The 24,314-nt window shown below is 38.7% G+C and overlaps 6 protein-coding genes and 1 pseudogene across 8 annotated transcripts; 1 reads left to right on the top strand and 6 right to left on the bottom strand.

Annotated features, from left to right (window-relative positions):
- Positions 1–4: 4 nt before the first annotated feature.
- LOC106440741 (4-coumarate--CoA ligase-like 2) lies at positions 5–2,341 on the bottom strand. The gene is made up of 4 exons (XM_013882477.3): positions 728–2,341; positions 580–647; positions 376–478; positions 5–290 (listed from the first exon to the last, which is right to left on the bottom strand). The coding sequence occupies exons 1-4, from the start codon at positions 2,087–2,089 to the stop codon at positions 177–179; spliced, it is 1,647 nt and encodes a 548-aa protein (XP_013737931.1). The 5' UTR covers positions 2,090–2,341; the 3' UTR covers positions 5–176.
- A 716-nt stretch (positions 2,342–3,057) lies between these two features.
- Positions 3,058–6,007, bottom strand: LOC106444582 (4-coumarate--CoA ligase-like 8). Of its 3 annotated transcripts, none has more exons than XM_022716907.2 (5): positions 4,700–5,994; positions 3,749–3,894; positions 3,603–3,670; positions 3,397–3,499; positions 3,058–3,253 (listed from the first exon to the last, which is right to left on the bottom strand). In XM_022716907.2, exons 1-5 carry the CDS (start codon positions 5,892–5,894, stop codon positions 3,140–3,142), a joined length of 1,626 nt encoding a protein of 541 aa, XP_022572628.2. In that variant the 5' UTR covers positions 5,895–5,994; the 3' UTR covers positions 3,058–3,139. The 3 variants fall into 3 exon arrangements, with proteins under 3 accessions (XP_022572628.2, XP_048594036.1, XP_048594037.1); XM_048738079.1 differs by having other exon boundaries at positions 4,664–5,990; XM_048738080.1 differs by lacking the exons at positions 3,603–3,670; positions 3,749–3,894 and having other exon boundaries at positions 4,664–6,007.
- Positions 6,008–6,737: 730 nt separating this feature from the next.
- Positions 6,738–9,351, bottom strand: LOC106444581 (4-coumarate--CoA ligase-like 8). Its single transcript, XM_013886037.3, has 5 exons — positions 8,951–9,351; positions 7,525–8,805; positions 7,299–7,444; positions 7,092–7,159; positions 6,738–7,013 (listed from the first exon to the last, which is right to left on the bottom strand). The coding sequence occupies exons 1-5, from the start codon at positions 9,189–9,191 to the stop codon at positions 6,791–6,793; spliced, it is 1,959 nt and encodes a 652-aa protein (XP_013741491.2). The 5' UTR covers positions 9,192–9,351; the 3' UTR covers positions 6,738–6,790.
- Positions 9,352–9,610: 259 nt separating this feature from the next.
- Positions 9,611–12,037, bottom strand: LOC106440735 (4-coumarate--CoA ligase-like 5). The gene is made up of 4 exons (XM_013882471.3): positions 10,661–12,037; positions 10,426–10,571; positions 10,098–10,165; positions 9,611–10,002 (listed from the first exon to the last, which is right to left on the bottom strand). The coding sequence occupies exons 1-4, from the start codon at positions 11,883–11,885 to the stop codon at positions 9,780–9,782; spliced, it is 1,662 nt and encodes a 553-aa protein (XP_013737925.2). The 5' UTR covers positions 11,886–12,037; the 3' UTR covers positions 9,611–9,779.
- A 196-nt stretch (positions 12,038–12,233) lies between these two features.
- LOC106440738 lies at positions 12,234–14,391 on the bottom strand. Its single transcript, XM_048738081.1, has one exon. The coding sequence runs from the start codon at positions 13,671–13,673 to the stop codon at positions 12,978–12,980; it is 696 nt and encodes a 231-aa protein (XP_048594038.1). The 5' UTR covers positions 13,674–14,391; the 3' UTR covers positions 12,234–12,977.
- Positions 14,392–15,236: 845 nt separating this feature from the next.
- LOC106442726 lies at positions 15,237–16,710 on the top strand (annotated as a pseudogene).
- A 154-nt stretch (positions 16,711–16,864) lies between these two features.
- LOC106440737 (cyclin-B2-3-like) lies at positions 16,865–19,479 on the bottom strand. Its single transcript, XM_013882473.3, has 11 exons — positions 19,239–19,479; positions 19,008–19,062; positions 18,807–18,936; positions 18,689–18,736; positions 18,549–18,597; positions 18,238–18,465; positions 18,067–18,156; positions 17,760–17,981; positions 17,573–17,671; positions 17,315–17,493; positions 16,865–17,235 (listed from the first exon to the last, which is right to left on the bottom strand). The coding sequence occupies exons 2-11, from the start codon at positions 19,060–19,062 to the stop codon at positions 17,103–17,105; spliced, it is 1,233 nt and encodes a 410-aa protein (XP_013737927.2). The 5' UTR covers positions 19,239–19,479; the 3' UTR covers positions 16,865–17,102.
- Between the last annotated feature and the right edge of the window lie 4,835 nt (positions 19,480–24,314).

Genomic DNA, 24,314 nt, shown 5'->3' with positions numbered 1-24,314 from the left:
TGAATTAAAGTTTAGAGTCTGACAATCATTTTTTCTGATTAGCATTTTCAGTACAATTAATAAGCAATATTCAGTTTATTCAGAGACTTCTATAGAAGAAGTCAATAATCGGTTAACCAAATAAACGAGTTAACTAACGGTGAGTACGAGATAATGATGGTGGACACAGCTTCCTGCTAGAGTTTTGAAGTTGTGAGCTTTTTAAGTTCTCTTCTCAAAATCTTGCCAGATGGATTTTTGGGGATCGAACCTAAAAATACGACTTTGCGTATCTTCTTGTACCGCGATACCTAAGCAATCCAAACAAAACTCAGAATGAACAACGGTTAGATTAGTGACAAAACATGATCTAAGCATTGTTGGACAAAAAAAAACCTGTTTTGCAACGAAGCCCATGATTTCACTTTCGGATAAGTTACTTCCAGCTTTTCTTACGATATAGGCCATTGGATACTGTCCAGCTTTCTCATCAGGGATGCTTCAAAAACAACAAGACATGAACATAAAAATCTTCAGCAAAAAAATGGTCATTAAAATAGAACAACTTAGTGATGGGTCATGTTAAAAGCAAGTTCTCACGGTATTACTGCTGCGTCATCAATCTCTGGATGAGCAAGCAACAATGCCTCTAGTTCAGCTGGAGCAACCTAACACCATCAACAAAACCAACAACTTTACAAAAAGACCAAACTCAAGCTGATTATATATGTATTTATTTTTAAGTTACCTGATAACCATTGCATTTGATTAGCTCTTTTAATCTATCAACAACAAAGACAAAACCTTCACTGTCAATGTAACACAAGTCACCAGTCTTCAACCACCCTTCTGAATCTATAGTTTCTGCACTAGCTTCTTCGTTCTTGTAATAACCTTTCATCACAGTGGGACTCCTGAGCCAAAGTTCGCCGGTTTGATCCACACCCAATAACCGACCCGTCTCCGGATCCACAATCTTAGCCTCCACGTTTGGAGAAAGCAAACCAGAGGAGCCGTACCTCTCAGTCTCCTCTTTAGTAAACATAGTAGCAACTATAGCCGTCGTCTCCGTCAAGCCATAGCCTTGTAGAACCTTAACGTTCGGGTAATTTTTAACGAACTTCTCGATCACCTCTCTGCTCAGAGGAGCTCCTCCAGCTACGACGGTGTGCAACGAGCTCACGTCGTACTTGGAGTTGATCTCCTTTGCTCCGTTAACCATGGCCACAACCATCGGCGGGACGAGAGTGAGGTGCGTGGGACGGTGAGCCTCCACGGCGGAGAGAAGCTTAGACATCTCGAACTTGGGAAGAACCATTGTCGTCCAACCCAACGCGATCAAGCTCGTCGCGAAACCGCCGAAGCTGAACACGTGGCACATTGGGATAGTGCAGACGGTTCGCTGCTCTAAACCGAACCGGAGCCGGTACGTTTGTACCAGCGCGATTAAGTTGCGGTGCGTTATCATTACTCCTTTGCTTTTCCCCGTCGTGCCTGACGAGTATAGCAACGCCGCCGTGTCGTCCTGGTTGACTCGCTGCTTGGCTCGTGACTCGCTCGGTTCACTCTCCATCATCAACTCCAAGCTCCCTACTATCTTCACTCCCTCTGCTTGAGCTTCTACTCCATTGTTCTCGTCCATGAGAACCACCGGGAGCTTCGATGCCGACGCGGCGGCGGCGAGTTTGGAGACGAGTTGGCAGGTGGTGAAGGCGAGGACTGGGAGCGAGTCGTGGAGCTGGTTAGCGATTTCGCCGGAAGTGCTGATGGGGTTCGCCGTGGTGATGACGGCGCCGAGAGACATGACGGCGAGGGAGACGACGGGGTAGAGTATGGAGTTTGGGGAGAGTATAATGACGACATCGCGCTTGCGAACACCTAACGAGTAAAGACAAGCGGCGACTCTCTTCACGCCGAGCCAGAGCTCGGAGAAGCTGAGACAACGGCCGGTGACGGCGTCAACTAAGGCGGTTTTACCGCGGTGAGGCTGCGATGAGATGAAAGTTGTGACGTCGAGATGTTGGTTTGGCGGGGGGAGAACCATGGGGTCGCGTTTGCTGTAGAAAATAGAGTTTGACTCGCAGAAACCACTTTTCCGATCTAACGCCATAGTTTCTTGATCCTATTTCGCCGCCGTCGTGCCTGACCGTTGAGTCAATGGACCTTGGTTGTATCGTAAGGGCATCGTAAGGGCACTCTCCAATGTATATTATATTACGACCAAAGTAAATAATAGTGAAGCGAGAAATTTTCAGTAAACCGATTCTTTAGTTTAGAACAAGTCTTCCTATATTGTAGGAAGCGCAGTCTGAGTTGTTGTCTGATTGTTGATTGTTTAGAATTTTTGCTGTTACTTCTGTGGTTATAACTTTTTTAAAGGAAGTCTATTTTTTAAAGCCTCAGGTTTTTATTTTTGAAGTAGGGAAACATGTACAAAACAAAAGAAACTAGATTTTTAGTGATTGTAGGGTAGGGACTTTGACTGATTTTATGAAAACCATAGTATGATTGGTAAAACTAATGGTTTTGAAAACTTTAATTACTTTTAACGTTTTTAAGGCTTTAGAAGACTAATCCGGAGTAATCCCCAATCACAATCTTAGTTTGTAATGTCTTGGTCTATTTAATCAACTCTGTATAAAAGTTCTAAATAAGAAAGCATTCGGGCACTTGAGTTTCTCTAACTTTTTCTCTTAACAGAGTAAGTGGTATCAAAACCTTGCAATCAACACAGTATTTGCAAACTCTAGAATGTGAAAGACAGACAAAGAGTAATAGGCGATAAGGATTCATCGCTAAACATTCTCCAATTTTTCATTCTCGATTGATTTTCAGCCATTTACATCAAAGGAAACCTTTAAAACCTAACCTAACCTAACATAGTGTGTTTCAATCACGAATGATAATGGTTAATAATTTCAATTAAAAAAAATGGCAGAAGAAAAATAACCGGTCACAAATGACAAAACCAAAAAAAAAACTTATGCGGAGAAATTTCTTGATTTGAGACCATATCATCTTAATTTTAAATTTTATTGAAAACTATATATTACAAGTTTACAACTTCTCTTATTATGATTTTTTTTCGTTGTGTGCAATTTTCTTGCTTTTAATGTTGAACAAAAACTATAAAATAAAAAGTAACAATGTCGTGATTCGTTTAAAGCTTAGAAGTGGCTAGTTTGATTAAGTCTTTACGAAGTATCTTCCCCGATGGAGTTTTTGGTATGGAGTCTATAAACGCGACCTTTCTTATTTTCTTATACGGTGCCACCTGTTTGTTTATTACATCATAAACACCCAAAATAATCAAATAGTAAATTCTTAAGTGGTCAAAGAAATCAACCAAGTAAGCTAATTAATCCTTCAACAAAATATGCTAAATTAGTAATATAATGATTGTGATTATATAAGCACCTGTTCAGAGATGAAGTTAATAACTTGTTTTTGAGAGAGATCGCTCTCAGGCTTGCGCGATATGTAAGCCATCGGACATTGTCCTGCTTCTTTATCCGGAAACCTATGCAATATACAAAAGCCAAGGAGAAACAAGAGAACTACGTGTTATGCTGATGATTTAAGAACAAGATTATTACTGAAGCAACAGATCAACAAGACTTTACGGAATAACGGCTGCGTCGAGAATATCTGGGTGGTTCAGTAAGAGAGCCTCTAGTTCAGCTGGAGGTACCTATTGTATATATTTGCATGGTAATTGTTGTTTGGTAAGCCTAATTAATTGACATGATACAACGAAGACCTGTCTAACCTGATAACCTTTGTATTTGATTAGCTCTTTCAATCGATCAACAGTAAAAAGAAACCCATCATCGTCAATGTAGCAAAGATCTCCAGTTTTAAGCCATCCTTGTAAATTAAAACATTCTTTTGTAGCTTCCTCATTCTTAAAATAACCTTTTATATACACAAATAAATGTTGGTCACAAAAATGCATACGTGTAACCCAAGCAACGTCTTATTTTTTTATGACTTATTCTTAGGTTCACTTCTTAGGGTGAACCTGTAGGTTCACCAACTAATAGGATTATGTTATTTCAAATTTAATATCTTTTATAAAAGGAAACAAAATATTGTCAAGTTATATTATGTTTTCAAAATAAAAAGATAAAAAAAATATTGTAGTAATTACAAAAAATATTTTTAACATCGTCAGGAAAAAACTAAACCTTAAATCCTAATCCCTAAACCCTAAATTCGAAATCCTAAACCCTTGGATAAACCCTAAACCCTTGGATAAATCATAAACACTAAATCAAAAACACTAAACACTAAAACATTCAAGGGTTTAGGATTTTTGCGTTTAGTGTTTTTGATTTAGAGTTTATGATTTATCCAAGGGTTTAGGATTTACCCAAGGGTTTAGGATTTACCCAAGGGTTTAGGGTTTCAGATTTAGAGTTTAGGGATTAGGATTTAGGGTTTATGAATTAGAATTTAGGGTTTAGTGTTTTGCTGACAACGTTAACAATATTTTAAAAAAAAATCTTTTTTTTGTAACTATTATTTTTTTTACCTTTTTATTTTAAAAACATAATATAACTTGACAATATTTTGTTTCCTTTTTTAAAAGATATCGAATTTAAAATAATGAAATCCTATTGGTTGGTGAACCTTGAGGTTCACCATAGGGAGTGAATCCAAGAATTACTCCTTTTTTATTTACCTTTAGCAATAGAAGGCCCTTTAAGCCAGAGCTCACCCGTTCTATTAACACCCATGACCCGACCCGTATCCGGATCCACAATCCTCGCTTCCACACCGGACGACAACAACCCCACCGCACCGTATCTCCGGCTCTCCTCCACCGTATCAATAGAACCTCCTGCACCGTTAGATTCCGTCAAAGCGTAACCCTGAAAAATATCAACCGTTGGATACTTCTCTATAAACCCTTCCGTAACCTCCTTGCTCAACGGAGCTCCACCGCACCTAACTATTCTCAGTGAGCTCAGGTCGTACTTCGCCTTGATCAGATCTGCTCCGTTCATCATAGCTACTACAACCGGCGTCACCAGAACCAGCGTCGTGGCTCTGTACTTCACAACCGCCGCCAGCATCTCGTGTAGCTCGAATCTCCGGAGGATCACGACCGTGGAGCCTAACGATGCGGTGGCCATGACGTAGTTCAACAAACCGAACGTGTGGAACATCGGAACGGTGAAGAGGAAGATCTCGTACGGGTCCATCGGCTCGACGAGGTGTCTCGCCACGTGTGCGATTAAGTTCCCGTGAGACGATATCACTCCCTTGCTACGTCCTGTGGTTCCCGACGAGTAGAGAAGCATCGCCGTGTCGTCCTGGTGGACTCGGTCTCTGACTCGGTTCTTCCCTCTCGGCTCCTTATTCATCATCTCACTCAGATAACCAACGACTCTGACTCCACGAGTGGGTCCCACTCGCTCGAGTACAACGGAGATACCTGAACCGGCGAGTTTCTGACTCAGCTCAGGGGTTGTGAAGGCGAGAACCGGGTTACTGTCTGCCATCTGTCTTGAAATCTCACCGGCGGTGTTGAGAGGATTCGCGGTGGTGACGACGGCGCCGAGAGACATGACGGAGAGGCAGACGATGGGGATGGAGATGGAGTTGGGAGATAGGACGAGCACGACGTCGCCTTTTCTTACTCCAACGTCGCGGTGGAGACAGTCGGCGACACGGTTTACGGCCGTCCAGAGCTCGGAGAAGCTTAGGTGGTGGCCCGTGGCGGCGTCGATGAAGGCTGTTGTGCCGCGGTGAGGTTGGGAGGAGATGAAAGTGGTGACGTCGAGTGAGGTGTTCGCCGGAAGTGGCAATGGTTTGCGTTTACTGTAAAACGTCGAGTTTGCATTGCAGAAACCACTTCTAGGATCGATGAGAGATGAAGATGTTGATGATGATCTTATGGAGTTTGTCATATTTCTTCAGGTGGGGATTAGATCATCTAGTTTAGATGGATGCACAGCTCTGAGATTGTCAAATTATATATACTATGGAACTTAAGTTGACACATGACACATGGCATGAACTTAACAGCTCAGCGTCTCTTACTTAGACACTTGTTAACAGAATCAAATGTTTAGTTGAAAGTCGCGGGTAACATTATGTTTAATTATGTTTCCATGATTTAGAAGTTATCCAAGCAAGCAATGGACCAAACTACACTTTGTCACTACACATAACGTGATTATGCGTATACATATCCATGAATTCCCCGACAAATAATCAGGTACATGTTATATCATATAGTTGGTGTATCTGTAAATTGCATAACAAGTTAGCTATTATACATTATCACCAATTTGTAAGTTTGGCTATATTATGATCTGGTCTTAAATTTGGCCATTTTGTTAGATTCACAAAGTTTTACATCTCTCGTTTTAAGCATTCAGTATCGGTAAATGATTAGGATAACTAGAATATTTATAAGAAAATATGATCAGATCACCCAAATAAAAAAACTGTTATATAAACCGAATAAGAATCATATCTAAATCTGAATATTTTCAAATAGTTTCAAAAAATTAGTCAGTTACATGATTTCAAGAGTTTAATTATATATTGCACCGATCCAAATAAATTATTCAGTTACTTTTATTTACTAACTTTTGGATGGTTGAATCAATACATATGTAATTAATCGGTTAATCCTTTATAAGCATTTTGTTCACGCTCGAACTACACGTTCATATGCATCCATATGACCATATGAATGCATGGAGACTGTTATTTACTTTTTTTATTGTTCCAGAGAGGTGGAAGATATGATAATTATATATTGAAATTGCCCCACATTAATAGTCTTGTTACAGTTTTAACCCGTGGAGTTGGAAGTTGCGAGCTTGATGAGGTCCTTGCGCAGAATCTTCCCTGATGGATTTTTTGGTATGGAAGACACGAAAGCCACCTTTCGTACTCTCTTGTATGGTGCCACTTGTTTGGCTACAAACTCCATCAATGTCTTCTCTGATAACAAGCTTCCTGTTTTTCTTACAACGTACGCCATCGGAAGCTGCCCTACTTCTCTGTCTGGAAATCTGTAAGTTCCCAAAAATGTTATAAAACTCAAGATTGTTTCTAGTGCAAAAAGACTTTATAGTGTTATTGTCACTTACGGGATCACAGCGGCATCAATGATTTCAGGATGAGTGAGCAGCAAACCTTCTAGTTCAGCTGGAGGGACCTGCGCATGCCAATGATCACCCAACAAAAACATAGCCGATGGTTAAATGCTTTTCTAATCTAAAGGTCTATAAATCTGAAGAGGATGCTGTTCGGATATACACAAACATTCATAATTTTGACAATAATCAAACAATAACCTGGTAAGCTTTGTATTTGATTAGCTCTTTCAATCGATCCAATATAAAAACAAATCCTCCATCGTCGATGCAGCAGAGATCTCCAGTTTTTAGCCATCCTTCTGAACCAATAGTTTCTTTTGTAGCTTCTTCGTTTCTAAAATAACCTTTTAAAATAAAGAATTATAAAATTAATTTGAAAACCTTTGATATGAATCTTGTAACGCAAGGTAATGTATCATTTAACCTTTTGTAATGGCGGGACCTTTGAGCCAAAGCTCGCCCGTTTGGTTCACACCCATGATCCGACCCGTATCCGGATCCACAACCCGCGCTTCCACACCAGACGACAACAACCCAACCGCACCGTGTCTCTTACTCTCCTCCACCGAATCAGTCGAAGCTCCTGAGCTGTTTGATTCAGTCAAAGCGTACCCTTGAAAAATATCAACCGTTGGATACCTCTCTAAAAAACTCTCCGTAACCTCTTTGCTCAACGGAGCTCCACCGGATCTAACCGTTTTCAGCAAGGTCAAATCGTACCTGGCCTTGATCAAATCTGAGCCGTTGATCATAGCTACCAAAATAGGCGGCACCAAAACCAGAGTCGTCGCTCTGTACTTCTCCACCGCCGCCATCATACCGTGGAGGTCAAACTTCCGGAGGAGCACCACCGTCGAACCCAAAGCCACGGTGGCCAAAGCGTAGTTAAGTAACCCGAAGGTGTGGAACAACGGAACGGTGCAGAGGAAGGTCTGGTTCGGCTCCAGTGGCTCGGCGATGTATCTCGCCACGTGCGCTATTAAGTTTCCGTGAGAGATTATCACTCCTTTGCTTCGCCCTGTGGTTCCGGAGGAGTACAGAAGCATCGCCGTTTCGTCCCGGTTAACTCGGTTTCTGACTCGCCGCTCGCTCGGTTTCTTTTTCATCATCTCGCTCAAGCTCCCGACGACTCGGACTCCGAGAGTGGATCCCACCCGCTCTTCGTCCTCCTCCGTGAGGACGACGGAGATGGCCCCCGAGGCGGCGAGTTTGGGAGCCTGGTCGGGAGTCGCGAAGGCGAGCTTTGGGTTGCAGTCTGCGACCTGTCTGGAGATTTCTGAGGCGGTGTTGAGAGGATTCGCGGTGGTGACTACGGCGCCGAGAGACATGACGGAGAGGCAGACGACGGGGATGGAGATGGAGTTGGGAGAGAGGATGAGTACTACGTCGCCTCTCCGTATTCTCATGTCGTGGTAGAGGCAGTCGGCTACGTTATCTACGGCTCTCCAGAGATCGGAGAAGCTTATACGGTGGCCTGTGGCGGCGTCGATGAAGGCGGTGGTGCCGTTGTGAGCTTGAGAGGAGATAAATGTGGTGACGTCAAGGGAGGAGTTAGCCGGGAGTGGCAATGGGTTGCGTTTACTGTAGAATGTGGAGTTTGCATTGCAAAAACCGTTTCTAGGATGGATTGGAGATAAAGAAGAAGATGATGATGATCTTTTACAAACAGCCATTTTGTTCAGGTGGTTAAATGGATGATGCAGCCCTGAGATTGTTAATAACATATAAAACTAATTTATAATCTGAAGACATAAGCTGAAATGGTTTGTATAAAAAAATTACTGGTTGGTTGAACAAAAGAAAAAGCAAAAAGAAATAGCTGAACCATAGTCTTTGATGAACTAGCAAACCTGGAGTTGCCAAACCGGGTTTTGATGAAGTGTTGAATGCATCTGAAGAGAACTTCCGGGGATTAAGGTGCAAGCCAGCAAAGGGAAGGAGCCGAGGAAGAGCTATGCAGGGCAGCGAGCCAATGGAAAAGATCCTACCAGAGTGTGCATTTCCACCAGACCGCAGAGTTGATGATACCATACGTGTTAAATGAGTGATAGTGAATCTACCAAACCCCACCATAGATACTGCAAGAGTCATCTCAAAGAATACCCCAAGAACTAAGACAAATCTTAGAGTGGAGTTGGTCTCTTTTACTTAGGTTGACTATTTTTCTGGACGGTACATTTACAGTCAAGTATTTAAGGTATGACCAATTATACATTTATACCAAAGTATAATAGCAATACTCTTAAAAGGCAAACCAGTGCTAGTATATATAGATAGATAGATACCAAGACCTCGTTGAATGTAAGTATAGTTCCAGTTTGTTCATTTTCCCATGTTCAAGAACTTTTATTACCAAACGACATGATGTCCCATACGAAAAACGTGAAATTGCCAGAACAAATCCAAGAATTAGGTGTAGTCTAGTATCTTACTTAGCTTAATTCTTCTAGCCTTAGCTACACACACCCGTCCTAAAAATTTGGCACTGAGCTAAGATTTGATGATAAACATGATTTGAAAGTAGGCTCTATATTTTTAAATAAACAAAATTGTTCTTCACATTATATATGTGTAAATCATCCTCAGAGTTATATATTTCACAGAACTGACAAGAGTTACTACAATACAAGTAACAATAATGCATGGAGATTGGCTGACAGCACAAGACTCGTAACAATTTCAAAGCTTGGAGTTGGAAGTTGCGAGCTTGATGAGATCCTTGCGCAGAATCTTTCCTGATGGATTTTTTGGTATGGAAGATACAAAAGCCACTTTTCGTACCCTCTTGTACGGCGCCACTTGTTTTGATACAAACTCCATCACTGACTTCTCTGACAACAAGCTTCCTGTTTTCTTTACAACGTACGCCATCGGAAACTGCCCTACTTCTCTGTCCGGAAACCTGTAAATAACCAAAACATTATAAACTCAAATCTTGTTTATATGGTCAAATATATAATAAGAACACAAAAATGAGGTGATGTTGCTGTAACTTACGGGATAACTGCGGCATCAGCGATTTCAGGATGAGTGAGCAACAAAGCCTCTAGCTCAGCTGGAGGGACCTACGCAGCGATGCCAAAACAAGTTTAGCACGATTTCTCGAGAAGCTTATCATATACACACAAGCATATAAATTTTAACGCTCAGAAAGTACTTAATGGTTCAACAGAACAAACCAGTTCATGTGTTCTAGCAATTTGGTCAAAACCAAACACATTACTAAAACAAAAAAGATGAATTGGCGCATCAGCATTTCACTAAGGACTACATTCTATAGCAGCAATATGGATCATGTTTAAATCTGTGATGCATCATATGTTACCTGGTAGCCTTTGTACTTTATCAGTTCCTTTAACCGATCAACCACAAAAATGAATCCATCTTCATCAACATAGCAGAGATCTCCAGTCCTTAACCATCCTTCAGAATCAATAGTAGAGCTCGTAGCTTCCTCATTGCTGAAATAACCTGCCAAGAACAACAACACCACCCAAAAATGTTAATAACAATCATTCCAGCTTTGATGATCTCCGACATCAAGAACGACATAAAAGTACCTTTCATTATGGAAGGACCCTTAAGCCAGAGCTCACCGGTACGGTTCGGTCCAAGAACCCGACCCGTGACCGGATCCACAATCCTCCCTTCCATACTTGCCGACAACTTCCCCGCGGTGCCGTATCTCCGGCTCTCCTCAACAGTATCCGTAGAGGCTCCAATACCCGTTGACTCGGTCAACCCATACCCTTGTAAGATCTTGACCGTTGGATACTTATCCATAAACCCCTCCGTCACCTCCTTGCTCAACGGAGCTCCTCCGCACAAAACCGTATGCAGAGAGCTCAGATCGTACTTAGCATTGATCTGCTCCGCCCCGTTGACCATGGCCACGAGGATCGGCGGCACGAGAGGGAGATACGTCGCTTGGTACTTCCCTATCGCCGACAACATCTCGCCCATCTCGAACTTGGAGAGAACGATGATCGTCGACCCGTAAGCGAGCAGCCCGGTGGCGAACGCCGCCAAGCCGTAGATGTGAAACATAGGGACCGTGCAGATGAATCTCTGCTCTCCCTGAGATCCAACGTCGGATCCGAACCGGTTCACGACGGTCTGCACCATCGCGATAAGGTTCCGGTGAGAAGACACAACTCCTTTACTCATCCCGGTGGTTCCGGAAGAGTAAAGCAAAGTCGCCGTGTCGTCCTGGTCAACTCGCTCCGCGACTCGGGTCCCACTCGGCTCCCTCCTCATCATCTCCGCCAACCTCCTCACCTCCCCCGCCGAGTCAACTCGCTCCTCGTCCATGAGCACGATCGGGAGCCTCTTCTTGGATCCCCCCGACGCGGCGGCGATCTTGGGGAGGAGCTCCGCCGTGGTGAAGGCCATCACGGGGTTCGAGTCTTTGATCTGTTTGGCGATCTCGGCGGCGGTGTTGAGAGGGTTCGTGGTGGTGATGACGGCGCCGAGGGACATCACGGAGAGACAGACGACGGGGAACAAGATGGAGTTAGGGGAGAGGAGAAGGACGACGTGGCCCTTGCGGATCCCCATGTCGGAGAGACAGTCGCCGACGGACTCCACGGCGCGCCACAGCTCGGCGAAGGTGAGGTTTTTACCGGTGGAGGCGTCGATGAAGGCGGTACGGCCGAGATGAGCCTGAGAGGATATGAAAGTGGTGACGTCGAGGGAGGGATTCGGGGGGAGAGGTATCGGCTTCCGTTTGCTGTAGAAAGTGGAGTTCGAGTTGCAGAAACCACTTCGAGAATCCACTGACGCCATCTCTCTTTTGCTGTGGACACAAATCTAATCTGGATGCGTTTCTCTGTAGCTTTGAACTATATTTTAAAATGATTGTCCGAGTCAGAGAACAAGTTTGACTACTATAAAGTCATCGCTGCCGACTACCAGCGTGTTTTATTCCGCGATATTTTTAGTTAGTTAGTGGCACGTGAAAGTTATGGTTTTAGTAAGACTAAAAACGGCGTGGACCGCTTTGCGATTACATGGGCCATAATGGGCCTAGGCCTTTTTCAACATATTAGCCCCATATTATACTTTGGGAACTTGGAAAAAATACAATGAAATTAGAGTTTATTGATTTTAAGAGTTGAGAAATTCATTAATTTAGTAAAAAAAGTTATAAATAGTTTTGAATGTTTAAAAATTCTATTAAAAAGTTAACTTCAATCATTTTAAGAAAACAGAAGATATATACAATATTCTAAAAGTTATATTTTGTGAGAGGAATATAAGAAGGCATGGGGAGACAGCATCTCCCCCTACTCTCTTAGCAAAGTTGATTGAGAAGAGAAGACTATAAGGAATAAATTTTCAAAATCTCAGAAGAAGAAAGACAGGAAGCTTGAAGGTGGTCTACAATTCTGGTTCTCAACCAGATAAAGCTATTTGGAGGACGGAAGTTTTGTAGTTTGAGTTTAATTTTAAAAAGAGTTGTAGCTGAGTATAAAAATTGGATACACATAGTTGTAAACATGTTTTTCTTTTTTGAATTAAATTTAACATTCAATTCAAAAAAAAATTTCATTTTCTGAGTTAATTGTTTAGAATTCAAATGTTAATACAAATTCTAATAGAATTATTAAAAGTCAATTTTTGAATAACTATATTTATATAATTAAACAAAGATAAAACCAATAATTATTCAAATCTATAGACCAACAATCATAAAATTTTAATATTTTTGACAATCATTACAAATTCAGCTCCACTAACATCCACTTATAATAATGTGTTTGTTACTTTCTGAATTGATTTATGTTCACAACTTTATAAGATGATAATGTCCCTTGGTATATTCTAATCATTCTAATTCTTACAGGTATATACAGCTTTTGTCTACCAGAAGTAAAATCAAACAGGAGACATCTTAGCTGTAATAATATTAAGAAGTGAAACTCTGGTCTGTATCAGCCGCCGGAAAATACACCCCAACTCAATCTCAAGCTCCTCAACAGCGATCTGTGCAGCCTCCAACCTTGTACTCGCGCTCTGCACCGCTACTTCGTCCCACACATCCTCCAAACAGCAAAACCTCATCGTAAAGATTGAAGACATTGACCTTTTGCTCTGTTTTCTCTCGAGCCAAGGAATACACACGAGCGAGAACAGAGACTCAACCATAGTCACAATAGCTCTTCTCACTTCTTTCAAAACCTCTGCAACGAACAGAAGGTTCTGTTCTATCCTCTGCATCACCAACGTCCCTCTTCCTCCTCCTTTGATACTCTTTAGAGTGTTCAAGCACTTTAGTGTCTCCTTCTTGAGCTTGTTCCTGTGCCTGTTATACGCTGCGATCTTCACGTGCATGTTTGATTCGTTGCAGCGTAGAGTCAGTTGAAGCTCTTTCAGGCTATGTCTCACGAGCGCCATGACATCTTTGGACACGTTACAGACGTCTAACATTGTTACTGAAGCTTCAGAGACTTGCTCGATCCATTTCTCTTTGCCTTCTTGACACAGAGACTCTCTTGCTTCTGGACAGTGATCGAGGAGGTAGTTTGCGCAGTCTTGTAACTCTCTCAAACCTTCCAAGTCCATTTGCGCCATTTGATTGAAACCTAGAAAGGGCGTTTTGCTTGATTCACAAGGAAAAAGTGAGGAAATCAAAGGAAATAGGTTTATGATTAGGGTTTACTAAAATTTTAGGGAGGCTCAATATATATGTAATGTATATAGATTGGAGAGGAGGCAGATCTGAGAATGATGAGGAAAGTACGAGGAAGGAACCTTGGGGTGTTCTTTTGTACGGACGTGAAGACATAACAGGTCATTTAGGTTATAATTTCAAACTAGTTGCAGTTCGGTGTATTAAGGAACCTTCCGTATAATACCGGATTAAGCTACGTTATGGATTTAATCAGATACTGTTGTCTACACAACAAAACAAAATTTACTATTTTAAATGTAAATTATAATCGAATACTTTTTTGTCAGAAATCATTCATGAACCAAGCCAGCAAGTGTAAATTTGTAATTATCTGAATTGTAAGGAATCAATATCAGAAAAAAATATTTATATATTATTTATTTTCATATTTTATTTTATTTTTATATATGAGATGATCCACGGTTTTATTTGTAGTGCCATGTCGGTTTAATAATGCTATATGCATTGAAGGTTTGAAAGATTTAAATTTCAGGAAAGTATGTTTTACATTGAATCAAGTCATATGTGACAGGTTCATAATTAAATGGAAATATATACGTACGTGCAAGAAAAAAATTGATCATGCATGTTAAATGTTATTATAGCATTTTGTCCAAATCTTTGATTAGTAGACAAGCAGATTCTAAGTAGATTCGTATAAACAGTGTAGCACCTGAAATGTTCGAAGTCACTCCGAGTTTCCACCTCATAATTTGTTATGTTGTTAGAGCATAAATCTAATTATTTGATTTTCCATTTAAGTTTACAGCTTTCCCAGATCTTGATTATCGTTTGAGCATATAGTATTATATATCTTGATTATTAAATATATTCAGTATGTCCAAGTTTACTGGAAGTGATCATAAGTTTGTATTTATAAGAGAAACTATCATATGCATGGCGGCACTTTATTTTGGTTGGTTAAGGTTTTAATCAAATGTAGATGATCTCAAACTCAACATTCAAAACGAACACCGTCTATGATGATATGATGAACCTTTTTCGAATCTTAATATGATGCACAACTCTGTCTCTGTAGTCAAAGCTAAAGTGAAGTTTTTCTAAAAGACATGACCAGAGTTCAAGTGTCAAGAGTATAAAGAGAGACTCATACCCAAACCAAGCTTCTTGGCTCTAGCTAGCTCTTAAACGCTGCCTCATACAGAAAGACAAACACGAATTCACCTAAACCGAAGGATACAAAGCACAATATATTACATATATATAAAACATCGTCAATCGTCACCGTACTGACAAGTGACAATGCGGTCTTGACAGTTGACCCTACAATACAAGTGCTGAAGTTGCTTGACAACATCTTGTGTGCCGTCAGGACTCCCATCATCCACAACAATGATCTCAAAATCAACATCTCATACATCATACAATAAGTGCCAAAGCAAATCAACCTTTACCGCTAAGCATCAGGTCATATAGTGACGGTGGAGCTAAAGAGCGGGGAGCTATACAGAGGAAGCATGATCGAGTGTGAGGATAACTGGAACTGTCAGCTCGAAGACATCACCTTTACCGCTAAGGTCAATCACCTCTCACCTATACTTTATCAATACGGTGTTAGCTCTCTCTTTCATTGTTACTATTGGGGGCAAATGCGTAAACATGGTTTTGGAGTTTTGTACTTGGAACTTTACATTTAAAGTTTATAAGTTGCTTTTTTGGGATCATAGTCTCTAAAGTTTGCACAACTGAAAGCTTTTTGTTCCTTATAATAGATTGATTACCTTGAGAGTTTGCGTTTTTTTTTTAATAAAACAAGTGTCGTTGGAGTTTCCAGTTATGAGTTTGGGAATCATATATTCATTCATTTTTGAAGTGTTGTTTTATGTTAATGTTATTTCGTATACAGTTTTAATAACGTTTTAGCTTGTTAATTGTCACTCAACTTTTGTGTCACACAGGATGGTAAGGTATCACAGCTTGAGCATGTCTTCATTCGAGGCAGCAAAGTCAGGTGCTGTTAACACTTCTTTTTTACTCGTGCTTGTTTCCTATTTTTTTCATGGGGATCATCTGTTATTAGTAATTGACCTATGGAGAGATCTTGACAGGTTCATGGTCATACCTGACATTCTCAAGCATGCTCCAATGTTCATGCAAGCGCTTAGATGCTAGAATCAAGGTCTGAAACCCTTGATGAAGAATGATGTCAAAGTCTCTATGTATATCTTCAACTTACATAATGCCTCTCAATTGATGCAGGGAAAGAGCGGATCACTGGGTGTTGGCAGAGGTAGAGCTGCAATGCGAGGAAAAGTAAGTTATCTCTCTCTCTCTCTCTCACTCTCATTAATTAACTCTCAAGACACCATTGTAAATTTGATATTGTTTGTCCTTAATGCTGGTTTTTTTTCTTTGTCATTACTAATTGTTGGATCCATGATAAAGGCCCCGGCTACTGGGCGTGGAACTGGAGGAAGGGGAGCTGTACCACCTGTGAGAAGATGATTGAATCTATGCTTTAACATGTAAGCTTCGTTTCCGAGACAAAACCAGCCTCTCTTTTGCCTTGTTATGTATTGCTTTAAGGTTCACCTGTAAAACTAATGTTCTTCTCTAACAAGGAGGCAAACAAGAGAGATATGTCCAGATGCACTATTAGTTCTGTATTTTGGGGGTACTACTAAGATGTTATAACCTTGACAAGTTTTGCTTATGATATGTTTTTCTCTTTTTTTTTGAAACACAACTTTTTCATTAACTTCAACTTGCTTGATTACAAATGATAGAGGGAATTGTCCATCCTCTTTGATTGAAAACATCAACTACAACAACATAAGATAACAAAGATAGGTCTTCAAAAGAAGAAGATGACAGCGAACTCAAGACAGTGTTTGAATGCGGATTGGATGTTAACGTCACAATTTAAGGTGACTATCTCTTTGCTGTCTGACCATGCCGGGAAGGCTACAATGATATGTTTTTCTCATATTCCATTTTCTGGCAGTAGACTAATTAATCAACATACATGAGTTAGGACGATTACACCATATCATTAAGATGGCTATCAAGTACCATATAGCAATGGTTTGCAGAATGTTTGAGACGTTCCTGAGTGGCATTAACCAAAATGTAGCGCATAATATCCCGGAGGGCTTTACAACAATTATATACATGTAAGTTTAATGGTGATTCCCTTCACAAATTGAATGTTATATAAAGCATGGTATAAAAAAAAGAAAGAAATTATTGCATCCTTTTATTCTCTCTCAAGTAAAGAAAGATCTAAAGTAGAAGAGAAGAACTCTCAACCAACAGTTGTAAATCTCATACTTAGATTCGTTCTTATTACTATAGTTTTTTCTCCTCCACTAAAGTAGAAACCCAGCTGGTTCAGTTCTTGCAGCATAAGAGAACTTTGATGTGTTGTACTTCCTGTGAACTCCTGTTAACTTCCCTGTTCCTGCCTTTTGATGGAAACCAACCATCTTCCTTGCGCATTCCCTGGAAAAGAAAAAAAAAAATTCAAAACCAGTTTCATTTATAGGTTTTGAAACGACATTCATGACTTGTGATCCCTTACAGTAGCTCTTCTTCCTTGTAGCCTGTGTGAAATTCGCAGGTCTTGCTCCATTCCTCAAATCCATTAAGTGTACACCGAGCAGTGTAGATCGCCGAGGCTGCTAGCTTTGATGGAGTATACTCCAGCATCTCGTACTCCACGAGACAGAGCTCAATGATGAAAAACGATAAAACCTCAAGCTGAAACCACAATTTTATAAAACACAGCTTTAGATATAAATGCCAGAGATAGCTTCCTTGCAAAAAAGATTCAAGCTACCTTTTTGTCTGATTGAGCAGCTTTGAGGAACCGTCTCATGAAGACATACGCAGTAGGCAAAGAGAAATTGAATTGCAAGGTGTTGGCCATTAGCTTCTCCTGCAATACCAGGAAGAAAGAGGTAAACCAAAACTGAAACTCAAACCATATTTGGATTAATGATCAATGTAGAGATATGGTTACTCACCATATCCAGTACTTCTCTTCTAGTGTAAGCTTTATCAGATATCAAGATGAGATCATCTACTACTGGAACCGAGACTTCCTCGTACTTGCAAGCTAGCAACAAAGCGGTGACGCCAACAAGCTGAAGCTTCTTCCTCACGATTTGATGAACCGCAAGGAATCTATCGATGACACTGACTGTGAGATAAAGTGTTTCCTCCATCAGTTCAAACTTGTAGTGCACCTGCTCCAAAAAATCATCATGCACACTAAATAACAACAACAACAAGAATGAAACTAAAATGCTCTTTTGGTCTGGATCTGTGTACCTCAATCAACCAGTCAATGAGGATCCCTCTCATCCTCTCATTAAGATCTTGCTGATTGTCCATGTAGTTAGGAGGAACGCAACTAAGCTCCTGCACAATCATAACAAACATAAATTTCAGGATCATGAATCTTTGAAGCCCCCATTGAATGATCAAGAAGAGCACACTCACCTCAGATTTCTTGAAAAAGTCGTATATATCATTGATATATTCAACTACGGCTAAAGGATTCATCTCATCACAAGCGTCTATATTGATCACTCCCTCTTCTTCTTCTTCATCTTCATCTGCATCTTCCATTTCAATCTCCTCCATCATTGCTTGGGTGTGTTGTACAAATATTGGCTCATTAAAGTCCTCTGCTTCTTCACTTGGAACCGAGTCTGGTTTCTTAGTTTCCTAAAATCAAAAGAGAGTGAATTTGTCTTATGATCACTGTTCTAACTGTAACACACATTGAATAGTGACACTAATTAAAGTACCTCTTCCTTGATTTGTGGCTTATCACCAGCTAATTGAGCAGCAAACTTCCTGAACCAAACATAGAGTGGTACTAACTCATTAACCAGATAAATGTGAGATACTTGAAGAAGTAGACAAGGAAGAAGATCTAATAATGTACCTAGTAACTGGTCGGTGCGGAGGTGGTTTGTTACAGATTGCATTCCTTCTGCAAGAATCAAATCAAATAAAAAAAACTAATCTCTAATCCAAGGATACATCTCAGTGAACACACTTACTCAGAAAGTGATCTCTTGTTGTTAACAGCATAAGGGTAAGACGGAGGCTCGTTGATGTTCTTGTTAATTGCACTAAGTGCTCTTCTGGTCGGACCAGTCTTCGCCGCCGGCATGATCTTTCCTCCTCCGCCTACAAATCAATGTAAAACTCAGTTTTGATATTCGATTTAAGAAGTGGTTCTATTAAATTAAAGTGGGTACCTTGTAGATTCGTTGATCCAATGAGTCCAACGCTGTTCTCATCTGATCTACCCATCTGGAGAATTAAATCAAAACACACCCAACTTTAAAAAGTACTGTTTTTTAAAAGTTAGATTGGAAAAAAGGTCTTGACTTTGAATTTGACAATCAAAACCCTCTTAGATCCGGTTTTGTACTAATCACCCGATCAAGAACAAACCCTAATCAAAAACCCAAGAAAAAAGAGTTCACCTTTCGCCGTCAATTCAAAGAAACAAACTCTTCCGATCTAGAGAATCAAACAAAGGAGAGAAAGAGAGATCCTTCAGCCAAACCCAGAACAATAACGCTCTCTTTCTCTCCAATCGAAGATTCGGACTTACTCGCCTCACTCTCTCTTGCAATATAAGGGGCAAGAGAAAGAAGAAGAAAAAATGAAAAAGAAATTAGGAAAAAAAAAACTAGAACCCTCTTTTCTTTGGTAATAGAAATTTGAAAAACAAGAGTTTTCTTAAGAATTAACGGCTATTTAATCTTAACCGTTTAATGAATGCCACGTGTCAAATATATGCCTTCTTCTTCTCAACTCATTGCTACCATTCAAAATTTTCAGTTTTTTTTTTGTATGGGAAAGACACCTAAATATTTTTATTAATTTTACATTATTACTTACAAATCAGATTTAACAATAAACACTGCTTTTTTGTTAAGAAATAAACGTCTCTGTTTTTAAGAAAAAATCTTTAAAACGAGGTATGAATTTTGAACTTTGTCTTCTTTAACCAAACGACAAAAGAGTTTTTTTTTTAATATTAATCTCATGGTAATAATATTTTTTTGGTAAAGAATCATATAATCTCAGATCTAGAAGTGTACATGTACCATTATAAATTTCGAATAGTGGAGTAATTTTTTTATAGGAATAGAATATATATACACCTTTACATAATAATGGCACTGATTTACTGCCTCTTTAAGTACTTTGTACTTCTGTGACTACATTAGTATCACCGACCACATACATTCATGGGGGCGATTGGTTGGGTTGTAATTGTAGAAAATTTACTTTAATATTTTGTCTGTAGGATTTTTGATTTAGCTTTAAATGATGTAGCTTTAAAATTTCCTACAACTAAAAAAATGGAGCTTTAGAAAATAAGATGTTTACAGCCATTTTTTGTGTGTTTTTGCTGTAGTTTTAATTTTTTGGTTGTAGCTTTAAAAACCAAGATAAAGCATGATTGGTAGTATTTAAGGTTGTAGATGAAAATTAAAGCTAAAGTCACTTTCTACAGCCCAACCAATCACCCCCATATCATTGGATTTTCTGCCTAGAGTTATATAACCACATTAACTTCTTCTTTTCTACATTTGTATTCACATTAAATAACATGATATCCTTTTGGTTTTAAGTTTGAAATTGTGCCATAACTTCTTTATTGGCATGGTATCTCCCTAGGGTGCTTCCTGTATATATGATCATAGCTTAGGACTTAGGAACTTCCTCGATATGGTGCAGTTTCCTTTGTTCATATCATCTTTTTCTTACTCTTATCTTCTTGTACAGCTTTCGGTTTCTCGTGTTATTCATGTAGCTCCAAAGATCAATCTCTTTAGGACCAATCTATATGATAACACCCATTTCTCCATACATTAGATGCACCACCGAGTTGGGTATTTTTATAGTGATTCGGCCCATTCGGAACTAGTATCATGCACCACCAACTACTCTTTTCTTATAAGTGAGCCCATACATTTCAATAGCGATTAAGAACTAGTGTCATGCAATACCGCCACTTTTTCATATTTCCAGATTTTTAACCAAACCGACTTATTATTATGCACCACGAGCCACTCTTTCCCTATCTATAAGCTTATATAACCGTGTGGAAGCATCTGTATAGTAATTCTAGTCTTCTAGACATCATGCACCACAACCCACTTTGGCCCCCATTAAGTTCACAAATGTTTTGAGGCATTTGTATAGTGATTCGATTCTCGTATAGCATCACCAACTCTTGTTTTCCCATTCCTAAGCTTATAACTAAACCAAGGAATTTTTTTACTTTATTTTATAGTGTTTCCGGACTAGACATCATTTATCACAGCTACAGTTTTCCTATTAATTAAGCTTACAACCGAGCTAAACAATTTTTTTATAGTGTTTACTGTGAGATAACAAACTAAGTCCCACATTGGAGAATTAGACAAATAGTGTCTAATATATAAAGAGATGTCCAACTCTAATAGTACGAAACCTTTTGGAATGGAAACCAAAAGTAAATCCATGCGGGTCAGCTTTCTAGACCCAAAGTGGACAATATCGTACTAATCGGATAATATAGAGTTGGACACGGGATTTCACAATCCCAACATTTACTGCATAATTTACTGGAACTAGAAATCATGCACCACCAGGAACTCGTTTCCCATCTATAAGCTTATAACCGAGCCGAAGCATTTGTCTAAGGATTCCAGACTAGTAAGTATCATGCACCACCAGCTTCTCTTTTTCCTTTTTATAAGCTTACAACTGAGCCAAGCCAACACATTTATTTAGCAATTCAAGATTTAATGTCATGCACCAAACACCATACCTTTTCTATTTATAAGTTTTAATCGAGTCAAGACATTTGTATCGAGTAGTATTTGATGACTAGAATCATGTACCACCAGCCACTATTGTTCTACTATTTCTTAATATCATGCACCACCAGCCGCCCTATTTAGATTTATAAGTTTATATAACAGAGTCCACACATTTGTAAAAGGACTCAGACTTAATTAGTATCATGCATCACCAGTTCACCACTCACCAACTCCTCTTTTCCTAAGCTTGTATAAATTATTTGGTAAGAAAACGCATTAGATTTTAGATCTTGATTTCTAAAATCTCGTTCTTACCTTCCATGCATGTTACCTTTTCTGATAGCAAGTCTCAACTAAAAAGTTTATCCATTCAATTGGATAACTTATATCCTAAAACTTATAAGCTATAAAAGACTTTTCTATAAAACAACAAGAAAATAAAAGTTACAAGTAAACTGGAAGATTTTTGCTCACACTAAAGAAGAGTAAAATGTAAGCAATCATATAAAATTATGAAATCAAAGTCTAGTCTAGTCACCATCTGAATAGAAACAGGGGGGTACCAAAAGATTTGAGTGCACAACTTCGTACTCTTTTGATTTTTTCAATTGCATTGACAAATTTTCAAATTCCAAAAAAGAAAGGTAGAGAAGATAAGGTGTAATCCCGTTTTTTTGTCGTGTTGATCCACTAAAACTCATTTTCATTCGTTGGGTAACACCATAAAGTAACAAGTAAGGGTAAGATTGCTACGTGGCAACTTACTACTGGAATTCAGTTTCCCTCGAATGTGATCCAAGTATTAGTATCAGTATTAGTCATAATTGTCAACTTTAAATTTTTCTATTTTCTTTTTAAGTGTTGTTCTGTAGGTACATTATACCGAAAGGCATTTAGTTTACCATACTAACAAATTTTTAGAATGTCGTTTGTGCTATATATACTTTGATAGAAATGATATGCTTATATTAGAAATTGGGTTATAAAATAAGGCTGAAATTTTTTGGAATTCTCCACTACAACCGATTGTCAATATCAGGATGAACTATGAACAAACTCGGCAGAAACATTGATCCCTCCGTGAAAAAATATAAAACTTATTTTAGCAAAAAAAAAAAAGAATAAAAAACTTATCACACACACAGCCCTACAAAATTACATGCATATGATAATGTTGGCTAGTATTCTACCTTTTCGAGGTCTGTAGCTCTTTTGTCGTCACCAAACGAAGAATGTATTTCTTTGATTTTCTTACGACACGAAAGACTTTTCTTTGGTAAGATGATTTATATATACAACTTTTATCTGATAAGAGAGGGACTATGATATTTTTAACCAGTAACCAGACAAGCTATCAGTATATGAGTACATTTTGTTTCAGCATAAACGATAATGTGAATTTAATTTGTTAAACGGAATAGATTAGAGATGTTGTTTGTCTTCTAGTTGTTGCAATTTTCTGAGAGAATATATAATATTGGAGTAGTTTAACGTAGCTATAATAATATCAACCGAAGTAACACTAGCAACTTGTTCATTCTAAATGGACCCAAGCATTAGGTCCTCAATCAAAACTTGGATCGATTCAGCATCAAAGTACCGTGTTAATAATCGCCACATGCTATCAAACATAGACTCCCCACCATACCTACTCAATAATTTCATTTGCTTAGCTTTTTTTTTCTTGAATTTTCAACCAGTGAATTTAGATCCATGGTTATCAATACTAATAATGTATATTATATTTATTCAAGTATAAAATCGAATCGGATAAGGCTAATCTTTCCCCGTTGAGCTCCATTATTCAACCTGATTTTTTTCTTATCATAAAACATTATTGGAGGAAAAGGTTGCCAAGTTTGAAAAAAAAAGTTTGAAAAATAAATCCCAGGCCGACCGATCCAAACACCATATAATCTTGGAATAAGGAAAATTATTACGTAGAAACCTCAGCCTACATTATCCAACATGTGTCTGACACATGCTCCCTCTTTTGATACGATAAGTCGTAAGACCAAACATATGTGATGAAATGTATCATGTTACTTTACTCTATATACATAAACTGAGATGGTAAGATCCAAAATGAAAATATTTACGTGTTTGGAAACAAACAAAATTTAGATTCAGTTATATAGTTTTTTCTTCTTTTTTACATCTCAGGAATAAATCTGTAAAATAACTAAATTATATAAATTAAGACAAATGTATTAAAATGATCACGGGAACAAGTAGGAGTAGAGAGAACTGAAATAAAATTTGTTGAACTAATGTCCATACTTATTATGAGTAGTTATCGTTGATCCCTTATATATTAAAAGAGAAGTATTGTAATAAATGCATTCATATTATAATAGACACGTGGCAGCCTCACAATAATTTGATAATAAATATGCTAACGCGTTCACATTATAGTCATAAATGTGTTCATACTATGTACTTTGTGATTTTTTTAATATAAAACTCACATACATAGTTCCAATAAAACTCTGGATTTTTCGGTTCGAATAAAAATAGATAACGAATCAAAAGCCAAACTATATATATATTATTTTTATTGTTTACAGATAAAATTGAGCAAAATATTCATAAATTTTGATTCGATTTGTTATCCGTTTTGATTTGAACCAAAAAATCTTGATATTTGAAACTTTACGAAACAAATCAAATACTAAAATACAATATCCAAAAAAGAAGAAAATCACTAATACCAATATTTTTAGGAACATATATCTAATT

The sequence above is a fragment of the Brassica napus genome, chromosome A8 (genome assembly GCF_020379485.1).
Source record: "Brassica napus cultivar Da-Ae chromosome A8, Da-Ae, whole genome shotgun sequence".
Classification (NCBI taxonomy): Eukaryota; Viridiplantae; Streptophyta; class Magnoliopsida; order Brassicales; family Brassicaceae; genus Brassica; species Brassica napus.
The sequence above is the reverse complement of the archived record's forward strand: the minus strand, read 5'-3'. Positions and strand labels throughout refer to the sequence as shown.

Excerpts from the sequence above, each read along its gene's own strand:
- LOC106440735 (XM_013882471.3), bottom strand. The coding sequence starts at position 11,885 with ATGGCGTCAGTGGATTCTCGAAGTGGTTTCTGCAACTCGAACTCCACT. Across the intron at positions 10,572-10,660 it reads GGGTCCTTCCATAATGAAAG|GTTATTTCAGCAATGAGGAA; the intron begins GTACTTTTATGT and ends TGTTCTTGGCAG. Across the intron at positions 10,166-10,425 it reads TAAAGTACAAAGGCTACCAG|GTCCCTCCAGCTGAGCTAGA; the intron begins GTAACATATGAT and ends ATCGCTGCGTAG.
- LOC106440741 (XM_013882477.3), bottom strand. The coding sequence starts at position 2,089 with ATGGCGTTAGATCGGAAAAGTGGTTTCTGCGAGTCAAACTCTATTTTC. Across the intron at positions 479-579 it reads GATGACGCAGCAGTAATACC|CATCCCTGATGAGAAAGCTG; the intron begins GTGAGAACTTGC and ends TTGTTTTTGAAG. Across the intron at positions 291-375 it reads TGGGCTTCGTTGCAAAACAG|GTATCGCGGTACAAGAAGAT; the intron begins GTTTTTTTTTGT and ends TGGATTGCTTAG.
- LOC106440737 (XM_013882473.3), bottom strand. The coding sequence starts at position 19,062 with ATGGGTAGATCAGATGAGAACAGCGTTGGACTCATTGGATCAACGAAT. Across the intron at positions 17,672-17,759 it reads GAAGAGAAGTACTGGATATG|GAGAAGCTAATGGCCAACAC; the intron begins GTGAGTAACCAT and ends CTGGTATTGCAG. Across the intron at positions 17,494-17,572 it reads CTGCTCAATCAGACAAAAAG|CTTGAGGTTTTATCGTTTTT; the intron begins GTAGCTTGAATC and ends TTGTGGTTTCAG.
- LOC106440738 (XM_048738081.1), bottom strand. The coding sequence starts at position 13,673 with ATGGCGCAAATGGACTTGGAAGGTTTGAGAGAGTTACAAGACTGCGCA.
- LOC106444581 (XM_013886037.3), bottom strand. The coding sequence starts at position 9,191 with ATGACTCTTGCAGTATCTATGGTGGGGTTTGGTAGATTCACTATCACT. Across the intron at positions 8,806-8,950 it reads ACCCGGTTTGGCAACTCCAG|GGCTGCATCATCCATTTAAC; the intron begins GTTTGCTAGTTC and ends TAACAATCTCAG. Across the intron at positions 7,160-7,298 it reads TCAAATACAAAGCTTACCAG|GTCCCTCCAGCTGAACTAGA; the intron begins GTTATTGTTTGA and ends TGGCATGCGCAG.
- LOC106444582 (XM_048738079.1), bottom strand. The coding sequence starts at position 5,894 with ATGACAAACTCCATAAGATCATCATCAACATCTTCATCTCTCATCGAT. Across the intron at positions 3,500-3,602 it reads CTCGACGCAGCCGTTATTCC|GTTTCCGGATAAAGAAGCAG; the intron begins GTAAAGTCTTGT and ends TATATTGCATAG. Across the intron at positions 3,254-3,396 it reads TTAACTTCATCTCTGAACAG|GTGGCACCGTATAAGAAAAT; the intron begins GTGCTTATATAA and ends ATAAACAAACAG.